Source organism: Convolutriloba macropyga, chromosome 10, assembly GCF_964194025.1.
Source record: "Convolutriloba macropyga chromosome 10, txConMacr16.3, whole genome shotgun sequence".
NCBI classification, from domain to species: Eukaryota; Metazoa; Xenacoelomorpha; order Acoela; family Convolutidae; genus Convolutriloba; species Convolutriloba macropyga.
The window spans coordinates 14,828,501-14,845,489 of NC_134477.1; the positions used below are offsets into that span (position 1 = coordinate 14,828,501).

Genomic DNA, 16,989 nt, shown 5'->3' on the forward strand with positions numbered 1-16,989 from the left:
TATGCGTTGCCTCTGTTGGTAACATATTACCGATCATCTTTAACTCTAGCGAAGAAATCCGACCGACTTCTTTTTGGCTGTTTATTTTTTGAAATGACTGTCTTTCTCACATTAGTACTTTTTCTAGCTTTTGAGCCAGATTGTTTAGACCGTCTCCGATTCATTCGGTTTTGTCGTCTCATTCGCAATGCTAATGAGCCTCCTGTTTGCTTTTTAACTGTGTTCGAAATAGTGTTTTTCAACGCCTGCTTTGCGGATTTTTTTTTGCTGACAACATCCACTAACTCTGGCACACTTTGTAATAGAAGTTCTTTTCCGACACGTTTTGCTGCGGGTAGAATGAATTTTCGTGCAAGCGGTAAGGCGATTCGACCTATGCCACTTGCTAAAGCTCCAAAGCCACTTCCTCTTTGTCTATAGTGTCCAGAAAAATAAGGCAACGAAGATGCTTGATTGGTATAGTACGATTCCATTGTTTTAATCACCAAATTTTTTGAACTGTAACGTCAATATTACTTTACCGGTTCCTGAAAAGGGGACTAATTGACCTGTTTCGGTACGTAACTCTATGGAAATTGATTGAATCGTATTTGAAAGTAGTTTTTTATAGTCCAAATTTGAAAAAACTATTCTATGTGTTGGTTCAAGTTCACACACGCTACCGTTTTTCAGACGTTGTTTTGAATCAATGACACGTAATATGGGCGCCTTAGCATCACCAACATATTGATACTCGATAATGTTTGTGTATATGAATATTAAGTGCTTTCCCGCGCACAGATCAGCAGGGAATTCTCCATAAAAAGCTTTTGTCTCATCGCTCTTCATTAATTTATTTGATGTAGCTGTATTCATTTTGTACCCAATATGTACACCATGTTTATCTGGAATTCCTGTAAAACCCACAATACTGGGTATTTCTTCACTAGGAAAAGTGATTCCCTCATTTTTACCAAAAAGTATTTCGTGTTTTCCAGTACTCTTGATTTCACGAAACGAAAAATTAGGTAGTCCAACTGTTCGCTTGATAGTAAATAAAAGTTGAGCAACAGTTTCAAAGTTTCCAGTCATGAAAGAGATTTTTTCTCCACTGTAAGGTCGAGAAATGACATTGGCATCAGATGAGATTCTTTGTGACTCCTCGTAACCCTTAAGACTATATGCTATCAAATCCCCATTCACCACATGCTGAATTTTGGTGGGAAAAATAATTTCGCTTAGAGCTACCCTCCAGTCGCCAGATAGTTGAATTTCATCGTTGAAAAAAATTTCTGAACGAAGCTAGTGTGTTTTGATCAAAGATCTCCATCGAAGCGCTAGAAATAACATGTACCGTAAACTCGTCTTCGAATCGTTTACTTCCCATTTTTTAGAGGAGACTCTCGTACTAGTTGAAGTTCGGGTTGATAGAATTTACCCTGGATAACTTCTTTATCCGCATCAATAAGAGAATACGTGGGAGGATGCAATGTCGGGATAGATGCGATTTCAAATATCTCGTCAGTAAATGACTGTTTGTAGCCCTTCCCGAAAGTCTGCTCTTTTTTCACTATGCGCACAAAATCACCAATATAGAATTTGGGTTTTTGAGAATTTGTTGTATTTGCAGTCAAGGACACAAGCCTTGGAACGTCTTTCTTCGTGACTTTGTTCGGAGCGAGCTTTATCGTTCGATTTACTCTAGAATTGATTGTTTTAACAAACGCATCCAATTTGTCTAGATATGAATAAGTCCACTTTTCTTCTAAATATCTCTAGATTATATTTTTCAAAGAGCGTATATTTCTTTCCGCAAAAGCAGACTTTTTCTCACTGAATGTACTGTATAAATGAATTCCGCGTTCAGTGCATAGGGCTTTGAAGGCACCTAGGAACTCTGTACCATCATCAACCTAAACTTTCTCAGGTTGTTTATGCTTGATCATCTTTTTGAAGACCTGTGCTGTCTCTGTGGCATATTTTGTTTTCAGTGGCTCAACCCTGAGATATATTGACAAACAGTCAACAGCCACAAGCAGATATTTTACACCACCGTTGTATTTTGCAAGTTTATCAACATATGCTAGATCTACGGACCAGATCTCATTTATGTTGTTAACAACAACTTTAAGCCTTGGAAACCTGAGGCGACGTGATCGGTATTTGTTAAAAGATGGTTTCGTTTCCAGATACATTTTAATTTTCTTCGTTGATAATTTACTCAAATTTTGCAATCTCTTTGCGCTTCCAAATGACGCAGGACCGTTTAAATAGAGCTTGTCAAGTTTTCGCACATCGTCAATAGATATCCCAGTCTTTTCTACGCGCCTCTTCCGCTGTCTTCTCTTTACTTTCATCGACTCTTGGCTTTGCATGTTTCTTCGTTGGTTCAGATCGTCTTCCTTCCTGCTCTTTTTTTGTTTTTTGCTTTAGTTGTTTGGATACAGTTTCCTTTTCATCTTCACTGCAAAACTGATCTACAACTTTTTTTGCGTGAGTATTATAAACCAAGTCAGCTGATATATCAAGTTCACTCAAGATTTTGGTATACTTTGACAAGTCAATTTTTTTTGTGGGTTGTTGTAAATTGTACAAAAAGCTTGTTACATCTACTCCTTGAGGCTCATCGTTAATGTGCAGAATGTTGGTCTCTTCACTAATAGAAACATTATTTGAATTGAAAATTTTATTTAGGATAATTGCAGCTCTTTTTGTTTTGTTTTCATCCACTAGTTTCAGTTCTAGCATTATTGAGTCGAATGCTGAATCCCTCCTTTTTTTCACTATTGGCTCTATTTCACTGTCATCGCTAAAAAACGATTCGCTTCTTACATCGTCTGCATCACTTGTCACATCACCGCTACTGTTTGTTCTCTTGATCGACCAATCAGTGTTAGTGTCCGCATCTTGTACTTTTTTCTCATTATTTCGTTCAAAATTGGGATTAGTCCTCTGTAGGAGTGCTAACTGAGTTGCTTTTTGCTGATACATTGGATTATCAAATATTTCTTCCTTGGTTGGGTTTTTTGAAATGAACATTCTTTTAGGGATCAAAACAAACTCTTCTGCATGCATTATTCTGCCTTCAAGTAAATATAGCACGACAATCCCAACGCTCGAATGAGTTCTGGTTTTTTGGCTAAAACGTTTCGCTTTTTCTCCAAACTTGTTTTCTTTGATAATATTTGTTGAAATGATTTCTCCTGATTTTTAAGTAACTGCTTGTTCACTGGAACGTTGCCATTGATCACATTGAGCAAACACTCACAGAGAAAGTTTATAAAGCTATTTGGTGCTTGTTTGAGGAACTTTCTGAAATTGCTCTCGGGCAGCTCGAGCATTTGCTTTAGCATACATAACTCTTTCTCTCTCATCTGTCAAAGTAGTGATAACCGCTTTGGAGGACGGTAGATAAAAAATTGTTGGACCTGGTTGTACAATATTTGAACAATAACGCAAGGAGTCTGATGTTTTTGGATCTAAGTCAATGAGTAAGTGTCCAAAGGGTTGTTTTGTTGCAAGTTCATAGCTTTCCTTCAAAAAATTTGTATTGTTCAACTGTTTTCCGACATAGGTGATCTGCTGTATGTCTCTAGGAGATTTGAACAAAATGATATGGGTTGTGTTCAGATCAATCGTTCGCGACCATTTACTCTGTTGAAATAAGTTATGCTTAACATAAATCACACTAATATTTCTATGGCGTCCCGCAGTTGCAAGTTTTGAAAATTCTTTGTCATTGAAAATTTCTTCACACGAATCGTCAAACACAAGCAGACAATTTTCCAGCTGAGAAATGAATTCGAATCCGGAAAACTTAGTGAAAAAAATGTTCACTTTACGCTCTATTGTGCTGAACTTTGGCTGCTCGTGTTGATAGAAAAAGTAAATAGAACTAAAGGTTGGATAGAAGGTGTTTCTCAATAACATTTGGAATATAAGTTCTGTTTTTCCAGAACACGACGGACCACAAACAGCCATAAGAAGCCTATCGCTAGTGGATATTATTTTGTTCATAGCTTTGGATTTGGAAGAGCGTAGCCAACTGTGCACGAAAGCAATGAAAACCAAAATGTTGATTCCTCACAATCAAGTTGGGAAAACACAAGCTTGGTTAAAGACACTACAATAAGAAAAAGTATTATCAAAATTTGAGTAAAATAGACGACTTCGGAACGTGGTAGCCGAGAATTAAAAAACTTCCACGAACGCCTCTCATGATTTTCCTCATCAAAAACTAAAGCATTCAAACCCCCTACATTAGCGGAGTCTATCTGGTCTTCCTTAACACTCATTTGAAAATAAGTTATTTGCAAAAATGAATTTACACTCTGTTTTTTAGTTTAAATTGCATTTTTGTTAGTCTCTCTTTCAATCCAAAAGAATTCATAAGTAGTATATCTAGAGTCTTTGTCGTCTTTTTTGTAAGTCACTTTATAGTTTGCCTGCATTCCGTAACCACTTCCATAGTAGACAATAGACTCTACGTTGCCTTCACTGACCAACATTTTAATTTCATCAGGGAGATTGTCATCGTCCAGAGGTACTTGAACTGGTGCTGGCCACTTGGGCGTAGGTAAAGGGGTTAGTTTCAGTTTTCTCATTTTCTGTTGTAACGACATGATAACTTTGAAAATATTCAAGTAATGAAAGATATTTCTTCAGCGTCTCAATTTCTTTAGTGTTGCAGAGAATCTGTTGTTTTCGCAGAATATTCTGTCCCCTGATTCTTTTTTCTCTTCTTTTAAAAAAGTCAATGTCAAATGATTATCATTCGTTATGTAACTGCATACTGTCACACTTGGAGATAAATTCACTTGAAGAACTGACGGAGCTGCCTTCTCCACTCGACGGCTCATTGGATGGCAGAGAGATCAATAGAAATACAGCTGTGCTTTCCTTTTAGCACAATGTTTCCTCTTTTGCTTTTCCGGTAGGTAGAAAGAGTGGAGAGCACAAGTAATATTATCAATTGGCGATTTAATATCTTCAACTTTCGGACATAGAAGAGTTTCCAAATCTATTACCTCTTTCTGCAAGAGAGTTTGGAGTGATTCTGTTTTCTCTTTCCCTCTGGCATAAAATTTCCCTAACGGAAACTGAAGTTTAATGGCGACAAAAATTTGTGATAGAAACCAATAAGGATAAGTACCGCTGTTCCAAGACAAACCATGTAAAAATTTAGTAACCCACTTATGAGATCTCCTGTCACTAGCGGAAAGTGAGTTGTAGGAAACTGGCGGAAGAAAAAGAATTGTGTCCGAATAATTATTTGAACAAAGCGATAACTCTTTTATTATAAAACCAGTTTTCTTGTAACGAAAACCTTCAAAATCCAATATCACTATTTCTTGTTTCAGCATTCCAACAAAGTGAACAAATTGTTTTTGAACGTCTTCACAAACAAACAAAAAGCCAATCCCGTGATTTGACCCAAATACTCGTTCGTAATTGGACAAGGTAACACATAGGAGTATCCAGGGCCTTTACGACTGTACTCTGCTATAAAACCCGATGCATCGTGGAGTATTGCATGAAGTCGAAGTATTTTGAACGATTTGAAGTAGTTGTCCAGCGACGAATTATCAATTCCAATTAGACCTCCATACGGTCTCAGCTTCAATGTTGCCTCCAAATCAATATCAGGATCAAGGTATTGGCAACCAGCTAGAAAATACAGAAACCTTTCACCGTATTTTGGATAATTGTTCTTTATCTCGAGGTAAATTTCATGAATATTTTTTAGATCAATGGTTGCTATCGTTTTGGCCATCCTTTTCAACAAATATTATTCTGGCAAAATGAATTTTAATCGTACCTCATAGGATTGACCACTCCCAACCAAAGTATATTCACACAAATACATGTAGCGAAAATACCGCTAACATGAAGGATCTTCCCTCACACTCGCGAAGTATATATACCAACAATAAGCCACCAGACAAATACATGTAGCGCAATTACCACTTTCTTAACATAAAAGATCTCCCCTAAGGTGTTAGTGATCCCCCTCTGCCGAAAGGATCTCGAAGGATCTCCCCTAAGGGATCAGTGATCCCCCTCTGCCGAACGGATCTCCAAAGGATCTCCCCCCCCCGATCTTCCTGTATATATACGATACTACTATTGTATGTTATCGACATTACCGAGTTTCAAAGATATTAAACATATGCGCCATTTAAGCCTGAACGTTTTTATTCAATTATTCAAAAACCGTACATGATTGGAAGTGCAACATTTTTTACCCTAACATTTTTGATTTTTGCTATGCAACATAACCCAATTTTTGTATCACCACTATCAGAAAATTGTTACAGCGATCATATCAAGTGTAATTTTTTCTCATTTTCAGCACGAATTTTAACTGAGTTTGCCAACATTGAAGTTAGAACTGTCAATTACTTTTTCTACAGTTCAAAGAATTTGAATTGTATTGGGGCGCTGTCTTTTTACGACTCGAAGAGGAGTATTGGAGAAGTCCTTTTTTTAAATCAATTTTATTGGAGTGATTTTTGAAGCGGGAAATGAAACGCGTGAAAAAATTTGGAGTGATTTTGGTGCTGAACAAAATTGAAGAGCGGAGCGAAAAGAGAGTGGTTTTTGTTCATACCGCTGTTTTTGAGAGAGCGAGAGATTGATGTATGAAAAAATTTTCTCTAAGCGAGCGAAATTTTTTTGTTCACGTGCGGCATTTCAAAGCAGTTTTTTCATGTATTTTGGTTAAGAGGTTTGGTAATGTTTTTGTTTTAATTTTAGGCTGGTTTCGGTAGTGCTCTGAAGGTTTCTGGAAATTCATCTGAATTTTATGATAATTCGGAGGTTTTTCATTGATTTTGCTGATTTTCGGGCGAATTTTTGCGTTTTTTGACGATTATTTTGTTTTACTGGCTCAAAGGGGTATTGAAGAAACCCCTTCTACTTGAGAAAATTTATGATAACAATTGGTTACAGTTTTGTGGGTGAGAATCATTTTTTTTGTTGAGAAATATGACAAAAAATGGCGAAAATTGGAACCTTTTTTCTTATTTTTTTGCGGTTTTTCGTTTTTTTTTTTGTTTTTAGCTGAGTTTCTTAGCCTATTATGACTTGCCTATTGTTTTGCGAGCATCTGGATACCCTTTTGGCTGAAGGGAATTTTTCTTTGGATTTATATGCTTTTGAAATATTAAAAAATGTAGTAAAATTTTCCAGTTTTTCAGTGAAAGTTGTTTTCAAGAGCTTTTTTTTCATAATGTAGCCTAAAGTATTTTTTCAAAATTCACATAAGTGGTTTTTGTAAGTACTAGTTGTTTCGATGAAGTTATTTTGGCAGCGAACATTTTTTTTCGGGATCTCAATTTATAACAAAATTTGATCAGATTTATTTTATCATATTTTAACAGATTTGATTTTATTGTTTTTACTTTTTTGTTTCATGATTTTATTTCAAGATAATCATAATTTAGTGAAGGCACGTTTTGTTAGATTAGTAGTTGGATAGCGTTTAAATGGATTTTCACTTCGAGTCGTTTTCTGGAATTTTTCCGGCTATGTTTTTTTAAAGATCTGTTCACACATTTTCACGATTTTTGAAGTCAAATTGGAGTAGTGATTTTCATCACGCCGAAACAGGAAGTGGAGCAAAAAAGCGAGTGGTTTTGCGGCGTGAAATTTTTTCGCTCTAATTTTAAAATAGAGTAAGAAAGCGGTGTTTGAACTAAAATTCGCTTTCTCGCTAGTGGTTTTTTGTTCACATACGACAGTTTCACTTTGATTTTTACTGTTTTTTTTTCGATTTTTTGGATCGGATTTTTTTCTAAATGGTTTTCCCAATCCATTCATAGTTCATTCTAGGCCTAGTTTTTTAATTGAATCAAGTTTCTCTTTTTCGCTAGTGGTTTTTTGTTCAAATTTGGCATTTTTGCATTGATTTTGAGTTTTTTAAAAATTTTTTGATCTGTTTTTTTTTTGGAAACGGTTTTCCTAATTCATTCATAGTCCGTTCTAGGTCTAGTTTTTGTTTAGTCAATGGAAATTCTTTGAATTGTACGTCAGGACTTGTCCTGGTATGTTTTTTTATTTCAAGTCGTCTTTTTCATCTGACCCAATTTTTTCATGGGACAAGCTGGAATTTTATATCGCAGTGTTTCCGATATCTGTCAAACTTTTTGTTCCATGTATACAGAATAGTTTCGAGAAATCTTGAAGAATTTGGGCATTGAATCTTTGTTCACAGGTTGATGCGAAAGAGTACCTGATGATCTGCATCCATGCCTTCTGCCTGGCACCTTCGAAAGACAGGGAAGACCAAATTTGTCAACTGTACGAAGCATTCCACTCCGAATGTGCAACCAACGCCCTTTGCAATGAAGAAATTGACTCACATGGATGCGGTTAGTTCCTGAAAAACTTTAGTTTATAGCTGATTCCACAGACTTGCAACGCAAGCGAACAATCTACAGACATGCAAATGAACATCAAATTGCTCATTTAACATGTCAATGTTTATCGTGGTTAATTAAAACGTCCTACGTTATTCTGCATGCTTAGAGTTTGAACTTTGACTTTTGAACTCAACTAAGACATTTTTGTAACGCTTGCCTGCGTTGAAACTTTATGGGACTGAATAAGTATTTATTAACGCCAGAAGCTTTAATTAAGTTGAGTTAACAAATGTTGATAGCAAACTTTGAAAACTTGACAGGTGCCCCCAGACCCCCCCCCCCCTCCTCGTTTGGTAGATTTTCATCAACTTTCAGAAATTATTGTAAATCAGCAATACTTTGATACTATGTCATTATTTTTATTTTGAGAATGAAATTTTCACGAGATTGTTTATTTGTTTGTTTTTAGTGAAACATTGCACGAGAGCCAACGAGGAGTTCAGGTCATTGGGTCCTGGAATGCAGCAGTTCTGTGGACAGGTTCCCTCTGCCCATTTGGCCGAAGTCAAATCCCTCGGTTAGTTACAAAAACTCTGTTCGAGTTCGATTCTACCCGAGGAAACCCAGTGAATCAATATTTGATATCCTTGATATGGAACAGCAAGAACAGCTAAAAATTGAACAAAATCGTTGGTGGTTTAAAAACTAATATTTTTTCATTAGATCACGAATTTCTAAGCTGATTTCAGCTACCGCACTTTTTTGACATGGGATAACTATAGTTGCAGTTGAATCATTGATCCTAATTGTGAATTAATTGAAACTGGTTATAATTTTTCTTTATCATAAATTGATTTGAAAAGTGAATTTACATCCTTGATAAAAATTAAACATAAAAAGTAAAAACATAAAAATTAAACATTTGAGAAACCAGAGGCAAAAACTGAATTAGCGACGAAATCTGAAATTGCACGTTAATTTTACTGCTAAATGAAATAAAATTAGACTTTATTTTTTTGTTGAATTGGTATCGTTGACATTCTTTGTCCACGTGCTGTGATTGCAGACGACGCAGATCGTGTGCCCGGGTGCTATTGCAAACAGGGTTACGTGAGGGAAAACTTGCCCCCGTACAACTGCGTGAGAGGAAATGAGTGTACTTGTTCATACGACGAGAAAGTCTACTTCACTGGGGAATCCGTCAACAAAGACTGCCATATTTGGTAAGGAAAGTTTTCATTATATCCAATTTTCCATGATTGTTATAAACCGTACAACTTACGGCATTCGCCTCTCAGAAAATGGTTGAAATTTTGGTTTGCTTTTGTGGCGCGAATAGAGTAAGTGCTGAATCAGTTTTACGTCCGAATACTGGGAACACAATGCGTAATATTGGTCTAAATATTGATAAAATTTACTGCTCAATTTTACATAGATTATCAGTACCAGAAAAATTTGGAATTCGACGTAATTCAAAGCTTCCGAATCTGTTTTTAAAATGTTTTTAATTATTTGTGTTTTACCCGTTGATAATGTTGAAAAATTGTTTTAAAAAATATTGCAATTTCATCCAAAATTTTGCTAAGTTCGAAGTGCTGGGTGGCGAGAAAACCTTCAGAGTTATTTCTGCTAACCCGGACCTTTGTCCCATAGTATGTCATTACTGAAACATTGTATTCCAATTGTATATAGTCGGCCCGGTGGGCGTCGTATTGGCCGACAGGGTTTTTAGCCGACTACCAAAAAATGAGAAATTTAGCCAACAATTTACGTATTTACGTAAAATGAGCGATAAAAATAATTCCGAAGCCATGATTGGCCAATTTAAATCACTATTTCGTAAGCGGACAAATATACCGTCAACTAGCGTAACGAAAGTCAATCCGTGGTCGCAACCTCCACCCCCCCCCGTCAGGGGAGGTTGCGGCCACGTGGAGGCCGAGTGGAGTGCCAACCGACCGAACACCAAAGATAATGGTCCACCGAACTACTGATTTTTAGACCAATGAGATTTTTTTGACCAATTATGATAAAGCTGTCGGCTAAATTACTCATTATTCATTGCCGGCTAAACACCCTGTCGGCCAATTTTCCTAGCACCAGTCGGCCCATTACTTTATCAGTGTATCCAAAGAGTATATTGCTACCTCATTATGTGCAGTTTAAGTCTCATAAATACTTTTTTTCTGAAAATAGGCTGTGCATCCTTGATTTTAATTCCCATGATGTTCATAGCAAAATCATGATAAAATTTGAAAATTTCGGAAAAAAAAAATTGAAACTTTGGGCGATGCATTTTTTTGAGCATGACGATGACTTACAATATTAAAGCGTTGCAAGAAACGTATTAAGATTAGAACCAATACGCCGAAACCAGAAAATATACGCCGAGTGCCTGAAACCCAACAAATTTCGAAATTGCAGATTTTTTATATTTTTAGTTCAGATTGTAATGGAATTTTGCATGAATGTCTGAGTTTTAGATCCGAATACAGATAGAGTTCTGGGCCGACGATATACAAATGGAATGCAATGTTTCGGACTGAAATAATATGGGTTAAGGGGGAGGGGAACGAAGTTAAATTTTGCTAAGTAATTAGTGCTATATAGAGCCAACTGAAAAGTAGTACAGTAGTAGCAGAAAATGATTTTACGAAATTCTACTGCGAGGAAATATTTTTTATTTTCAACATTTATCAGCCAATCAAAAACTTCAAGTTTCATATTTAATCCCACAGGTTTTTGCACATTCGTTTAAATGACCTCTGTTAAATTTCAGCAAGTGTACAGTTTACGGCGTTTGGGACTGCAAAATGGTGCCATGTGACAAGACGTGTACCGTATTTGGACACCCCCACTACCACACCTTCGACGGTCGCCACTTTAAGTACCACACTGCCTGTGACGTCACTCTAATTGAGGACTCAGAACAGATGGGATTCGTCCTCTGGTCCACGACTGAAGAAAGCGAAAACTGCAAAATCAACGATGCTTTTGGATGCTTCAAGGTAAACATTTGCTATCATCATTTTACAGTGATGGGGGAGGGGGTGGTCTTGGGAAAGTTAGTGAATCTGTTTTGGGATTCATTTGCGATTTTTTTTGTCTCGAAATTACGTTTCTATACTTTTTATTCATATGAACCTGTGTGAACAAATTGTTGAGTGCTTTTTCATTGATAAATGTTTGTATAGCACATTTAGAGGAAGAATTAGCTTTGAAACGGCCATTCAAAATAATGAACTTGCTTTTTAATAGTTTTTTTTGAAAGAAAACAGACTGACGACTGAAGTTTCCCCGTTATCATCCTAACTGTTATAGTTCATCTTTCATTTGATCTTTTTATCAACTAAGAGACTGTAAGAATTTCTGTGGAAAAATTTGAGAGGTTTTTGTAATGAAGCTCAGGTGCAAATTCCGAGAAAAAACAATACAAAACTATTGTAGCATTGATCGATTAATCGAGCTATGATTTCATGTTTTGGAAGTATATGCTATTTATTATAGGCAAATTCAAACTTCGACGAGAAGGATTATAAGTAAGCGTCTGCTCTTAAATTTATCTTTCCTGATAGTTTACAGTCAATCTTGAAAATTGTCTATACAAAAAGTAATCATATTTCTATAGATTTGTATGTACTTGAATAATTTTTGCCCAGCCCAACCGATAATCGATTAATGCTAAAATAATTTTTTGTTTTTGTCGGAATTTGGGTCTGAGCTACAATAATATCAACATTTATAGTAACAAGAAGGCTCGTTAATGTGCGTATGCACATGTTTCGACCCCGCTCATTCACATTTTTGATTTAATTGTCTACCAAATAAAAAGATAGGAAAATTCGAAAAATTCGCATACTTTTCGAAAATAATTGGTGAGTGAGTTAGAAAAAAATCTTACAAATCAAATTCAGTAATATTCAATAGATAGATTTAGATATTTAGATTCACTTATACTTCTGTTGAAATTGAAATAATTTATAGATCAATGAGTGTAGGTCATAGGACCTCAAAGAGACAAAAAAGGCAGTCAGAACTCTTTGAACTTTTACACGAAAACCCTTAGTCCAATCCTTTGAAACCAAGAATTTTTCTCTGAAAACTTGTTAAATTATTGGGCCTCATTTTTGAACTTGAATGGGATTTGTCATTGATTGAACCTGGATATGAAAACTGACTTGCCGGTTGTTGACATGTAAAAAAAGTACTAGGGAAGATTTGAAAGAAATGACAGTGCCACAATAATATCATCGGAATCTTTTTTGGTTGTGTTATAAACGATTAGACCATAACTAAAAAAGGCTGAGTTTTCATAATTCTCACTAAAAATTTGGTCAAAAATGGCGAATCAAATAGTTCAACAGTCCTCCTGAAACTTTAAGCGCACAATTATTGCACATTTGTTAACAATGTTTAAAAATTATGCAAAATTGGTGACAATTGGAGCCAAATTTACGGAAAATGTGAACATAATCATGTCCAATGTCAATTGTTTACAAAAATTTCAAACCTCGATAGCTCTTCGAAAGAAACGAAAATACTGAAAAATCTTTTTAATTAAATATTATACGCTTCACAGCCACCCAACTCATCACTCTGCGATGGATGAATATATCGATCGGCTAAAATTGGCTGAACAAAAACCCCAGTTGAGCATATACCCCCTCCCACTAGCGTGGGGTCGGAACGAAAAAATTTTACTTGATCAAAATTATGCCGTTTTTTTTTACCTAAAACCCTCTGAATGTGCCCAACATAAAAACTACAAAATGTGAAAAAAATAGCAGCTTGCGAATAATGTAGTTCTAGGGGAATTGAAAAAAATCCTCATTGAATGTGTCTTAGATACATCTAATCTGATATGATGCGACTTTTGTTTCTCTACGCAAAGGGAAAAGATACTGATCGACAAAAATCGACTGAACAAAAAAGTTGCCTTGCATAATTTCGTTAACCCCAAATTAAAATGTGCTTGATCATAAAAAGAAAAATGAGATCTGTGAAGCAGCTACTTAAATTATTAAATACTTTATAATTAAGTTCTGGAATTAATTTCAATCAAGTTGTGAAATACAAATGAGTAAAAAAATTTCAGGGTGGTCGATTGGTGTTAGATCCAGCAAGAAAGAAACCAACTACCATTGTCTTCAACGGAAAAGGCGTCTCTGTCAACAAGGAGGAACTGGAAATTGGCAAGAACTCCAAAATGTCAGTATTGATCTTTCAATGCCTTACGCATGTCAAAAGATCCATTTATTGCATAAGAATATGAATATATCTACTCTTCTACTTTGAGTTGAGACAAATTTGTTGGCTACAATAAAGCTAGAATCTGCAGGTCCCAATGAAATCAAAAGCATCACATTGAACGACATTTTTACATCTTTCGGTGATTTCTTTCTAATGCTAATACGTATTATTTCAATTATAAAACAACGATAGGTTCATGCTGTTTAACGGGGGGGGGGGGGGGGGGGTTGGTTTAGCGCTGTTTAAATTAATTAAATAAAAATTAATTAAATAAAAATTAAGTTTTTATTCAATTTCTAAAGAAGCCTATCTGTAAAAGACAAGATTCATCTGATTAAACATAAATTAAATCTTTGGTCCTCCGTTTCGGCAGAAATTATACCTTGACTGTTGCTTTTAGGGTTGTGACACCATACAACAATTCTATCTGTGGCCGAGTAGAAGTGAACGCACCGACGAAGGACTGGATTCGTCTCCTAATGTACTGCGAAGGACGAGGAATTATGAAGATCTTGTACAACAAAATGAACTACCTTTACATCAAAGCCAATCACGGATATGCTTATACTGAGGTTAACTAACTAGCTATAACTACTGCGGCTATATTGATCTATAACCACAATTTTTGCTTTTTGAATGCAACTGACAATTTTTCGGTTCTTGTCGCAAGGAAAGATTGACTTTTTGACTCTGAGTAGTTTTTTACGAATTGACAATTATATTATTTTCATAACCAGTCGCTGAAGTCTGTAAGTCAGGTATAATGTTTTACTTCTCCAGTACAATATTTTAAATGAAAATCAGGCATTCCTTATTTGGCAAACATAAAATAATTTCTGAAATAGTTAATGTTTTTTTTCCAATTGTACAAGTTTAAGTTGCTGTTTTCAACAAACCAATGCAAGCAATTTCCCGATAGTACATTTTTTATCCATATATCTTTGTTCGTCATTTGCCTTATTTCTTGTTTGGGAAGCATTTTTCTACAGAAAATTGTTAAAACTTTTTGCAAAATATTGGTCATTATTTCGTTGCTATTTCGAATTTTAGCAAAATTCGCCGAGATCAGCGACAGTGCGAATATCACCGACCAATTTGCTAATCCTGATTAGCTAATTTTGTCACGTCCCTTTATGCGCAATTTAGTGGCAATAGCACTGCGAAAATCGTCGACTAATCAACCGAATCAAAGGATGATCAAAGGACTAATACCTCTAATCAAGGGGTTAGAGTCAATCATATTTGTCGCTATATTGCGCACATTGTAAAATGCGAAATCTACCGTGTTTTTTGTCATATAATATCATTTTGACCAATTTTTCTGTTCAACTCTACTTTGTTTTTTTTACGATATAGTTTTTTCATCCGCCTCCTGAGGGTGAATTTTTAGGTAACTTGACCGCTAATTTGCTTCGTGTGCTATTGCGTCATTTCTTATATGACTTTGAACTAAAATGTTTTTGTTCTTATGTTTAAATGTTTATACCCGGCAGATTTGATTGAGCAGAAAAAAGTTGGACCTGAAAACATTTGGATCAAAAATTAAACAGTTAGAGCAAAATTTGTGCCAAGATTTTTTTGTCGATTATACCTCCTGGGCACGTAATCATTATGGGCACGTAATCATTATGGGCACATGCTCTTTATGGGCACGTAATCATTATTTTTGAAGACACTGGTACCCAGAACTTTATGATACTATTGATAATTTTATTTGGTTGTTTTTACATTTTTTATTGGCCGACATCAGCCTCTCAAAGGCTAATATTTCTGTTATTTATACGCTCTCCCTTTTTTCTCAGTTCGATTTACTTTTTGATCACGTTTTTTGTTTCACATAAGTCACGATTTTCACGCTTGACTTCCGACTTACTTCACTCACTGTTTCAACTGAATGATGGATTTGAAAATATTTCACGTTTTGATTTTGCGTAATGTAATGAATACATTCAATGTCAGTAGAACAAAATTAGGAAACGGGATAAACATATAGATATTGATTTTTTGACTCTGAGCAGCTTTTTAACGAATTGACAATTTTTTAATTTTCATAACCAGTCGCTGACGTCTGTAAGTCAAGTATAATGATTTATTTCTCCAGTACAATTTTTCAAATGAAAATTACGCGTTTCTGAAGTAGTTAATGTATTTTTTGAGTTGTACAAGTTTTCAACAAGCCAATGCAAGCAATTTCCCGATAGTACATTTTTTATCCATATATCGTCTTTCGTCATTTGCCTTATTTCTAGTTTGGGAAGTAAATCATTTTTCTACTGAAATTTATGAAAGCTGTTTACAAAATATCGGTCGTTAATTTGTTGCTGTTTCGCGTATTCCGTTTTTGCTTATTTCTTCACGTCCCTTTATGCGCAATTTAGTGGCAATAGCAATTGCGAAAATCGTCGACTAATCAACCGAGTCAAAGGATGATCAAAGGACTAATACCTCTGATCAAGGGGTTAGAGTCAATCATATTTGTCGCTATATTGCGCACATTGTAAAATGCGAAACCTACGGTGTGTTTATCAAATAATATCATTTTGACCAATTTTTCTGTTCAACTCTACTTTGTTTTTTTTACGATATAGTTTTTCATCCTCCTCCTGAGGGTGGATTTTTAAGTAACTTGATCGCTAATTTGCTTCGTGTGCTATTGCGTCATTTTTTATATGACGTTGAATTAAAATGTTTTTGTTCTTATTTTTAAATGTTTATACCTGGCAGATTTGATTGGGCAGAAAAAAGTTGGACCTGAAAACATTTGAATCAAAAATTAAACAGTTAGAGCAAAATTTTGTGCAAATATTTAATTTTTTTACCTCCTGGTGTTCATGAATTAAAGGCGCTGATCAATCGCTTTTTATGGGCACGTAAATATTGTTTTTGAAGACCTTGTTAACCAGAACGTTATGCTACTTTTGATAATTCTCTTTGGTTGTTTTTAGGTTTTTTTTATTGGCCGCCAACAGCCTCTCAAAGGCTTATATTTCTGTTATTTATGAGCTCTCCCTTTTTTTTCAGTTCGATTTACTTTTTGATCACGTTTTTTGTTTTAGATAAGTCACGATTTTCACGCTTGACTTCCGACTTACTTCACTCACTGTTTCAACTGAATGATGGATTTGAAAATATTTCGCGTTTTGAATTGCGTAATGTAATGAATACATTCAATGTCAGTAGAACAAAATCAAGAAACGGGATAAACATATAGATATTGACTTTTTGACTGAGCAGCTTTTTAACGAATTCATAGTTTTTTTTATTTTCATAACCAGTCGCTGACGTCTATAAGTCAAGTATAATGATTTATTTCTCCAGTACAATTTTTCAAAGGAAAATTAAGCGTTTCTGAAGTAGTTAAAGTATTTTTTGAGTTGTACAATTTCAATTTGCCGTT

General features: G+C 35.3%; 1 protein-coding gene across 1 annotated transcript in view; it reads left to right on the forward strand.

Moving 5' to 3' along the window:
• LOC142348706 (uncharacterized) overlaps positions 1 to 16,989 on the forward strand; it is a 148,440-nt gene that overhangs the window by 37,904 nt on the left and 93,547 nt on the right. Inside the window, exons 11-16 of the mRNA XM_075400159.1 lie at positions 8,195 to 8,351; positions 8,812 to 8,919; positions 9,409 to 9,565; positions 11,122 to 11,350; positions 13,438 to 13,550; positions 13,993 to 14,164. Of these exons, the coding sequence (XP_075256274.1) occupies positions 8,195 to 8,351; positions 8,812 to 8,919; positions 9,409 to 9,565; positions 11,122 to 11,350; positions 13,438 to 13,550; positions 13,993 to 14,164 (936 nt within the window). The remainder of the gene's footprint in view (positions 1 to 8,194; positions 8,352 to 8,811; positions 8,920 to 9,408; positions 9,566 to 11,121; positions 11,351 to 13,437; positions 13,551 to 13,992; positions 14,165 to 16,989) is intronic.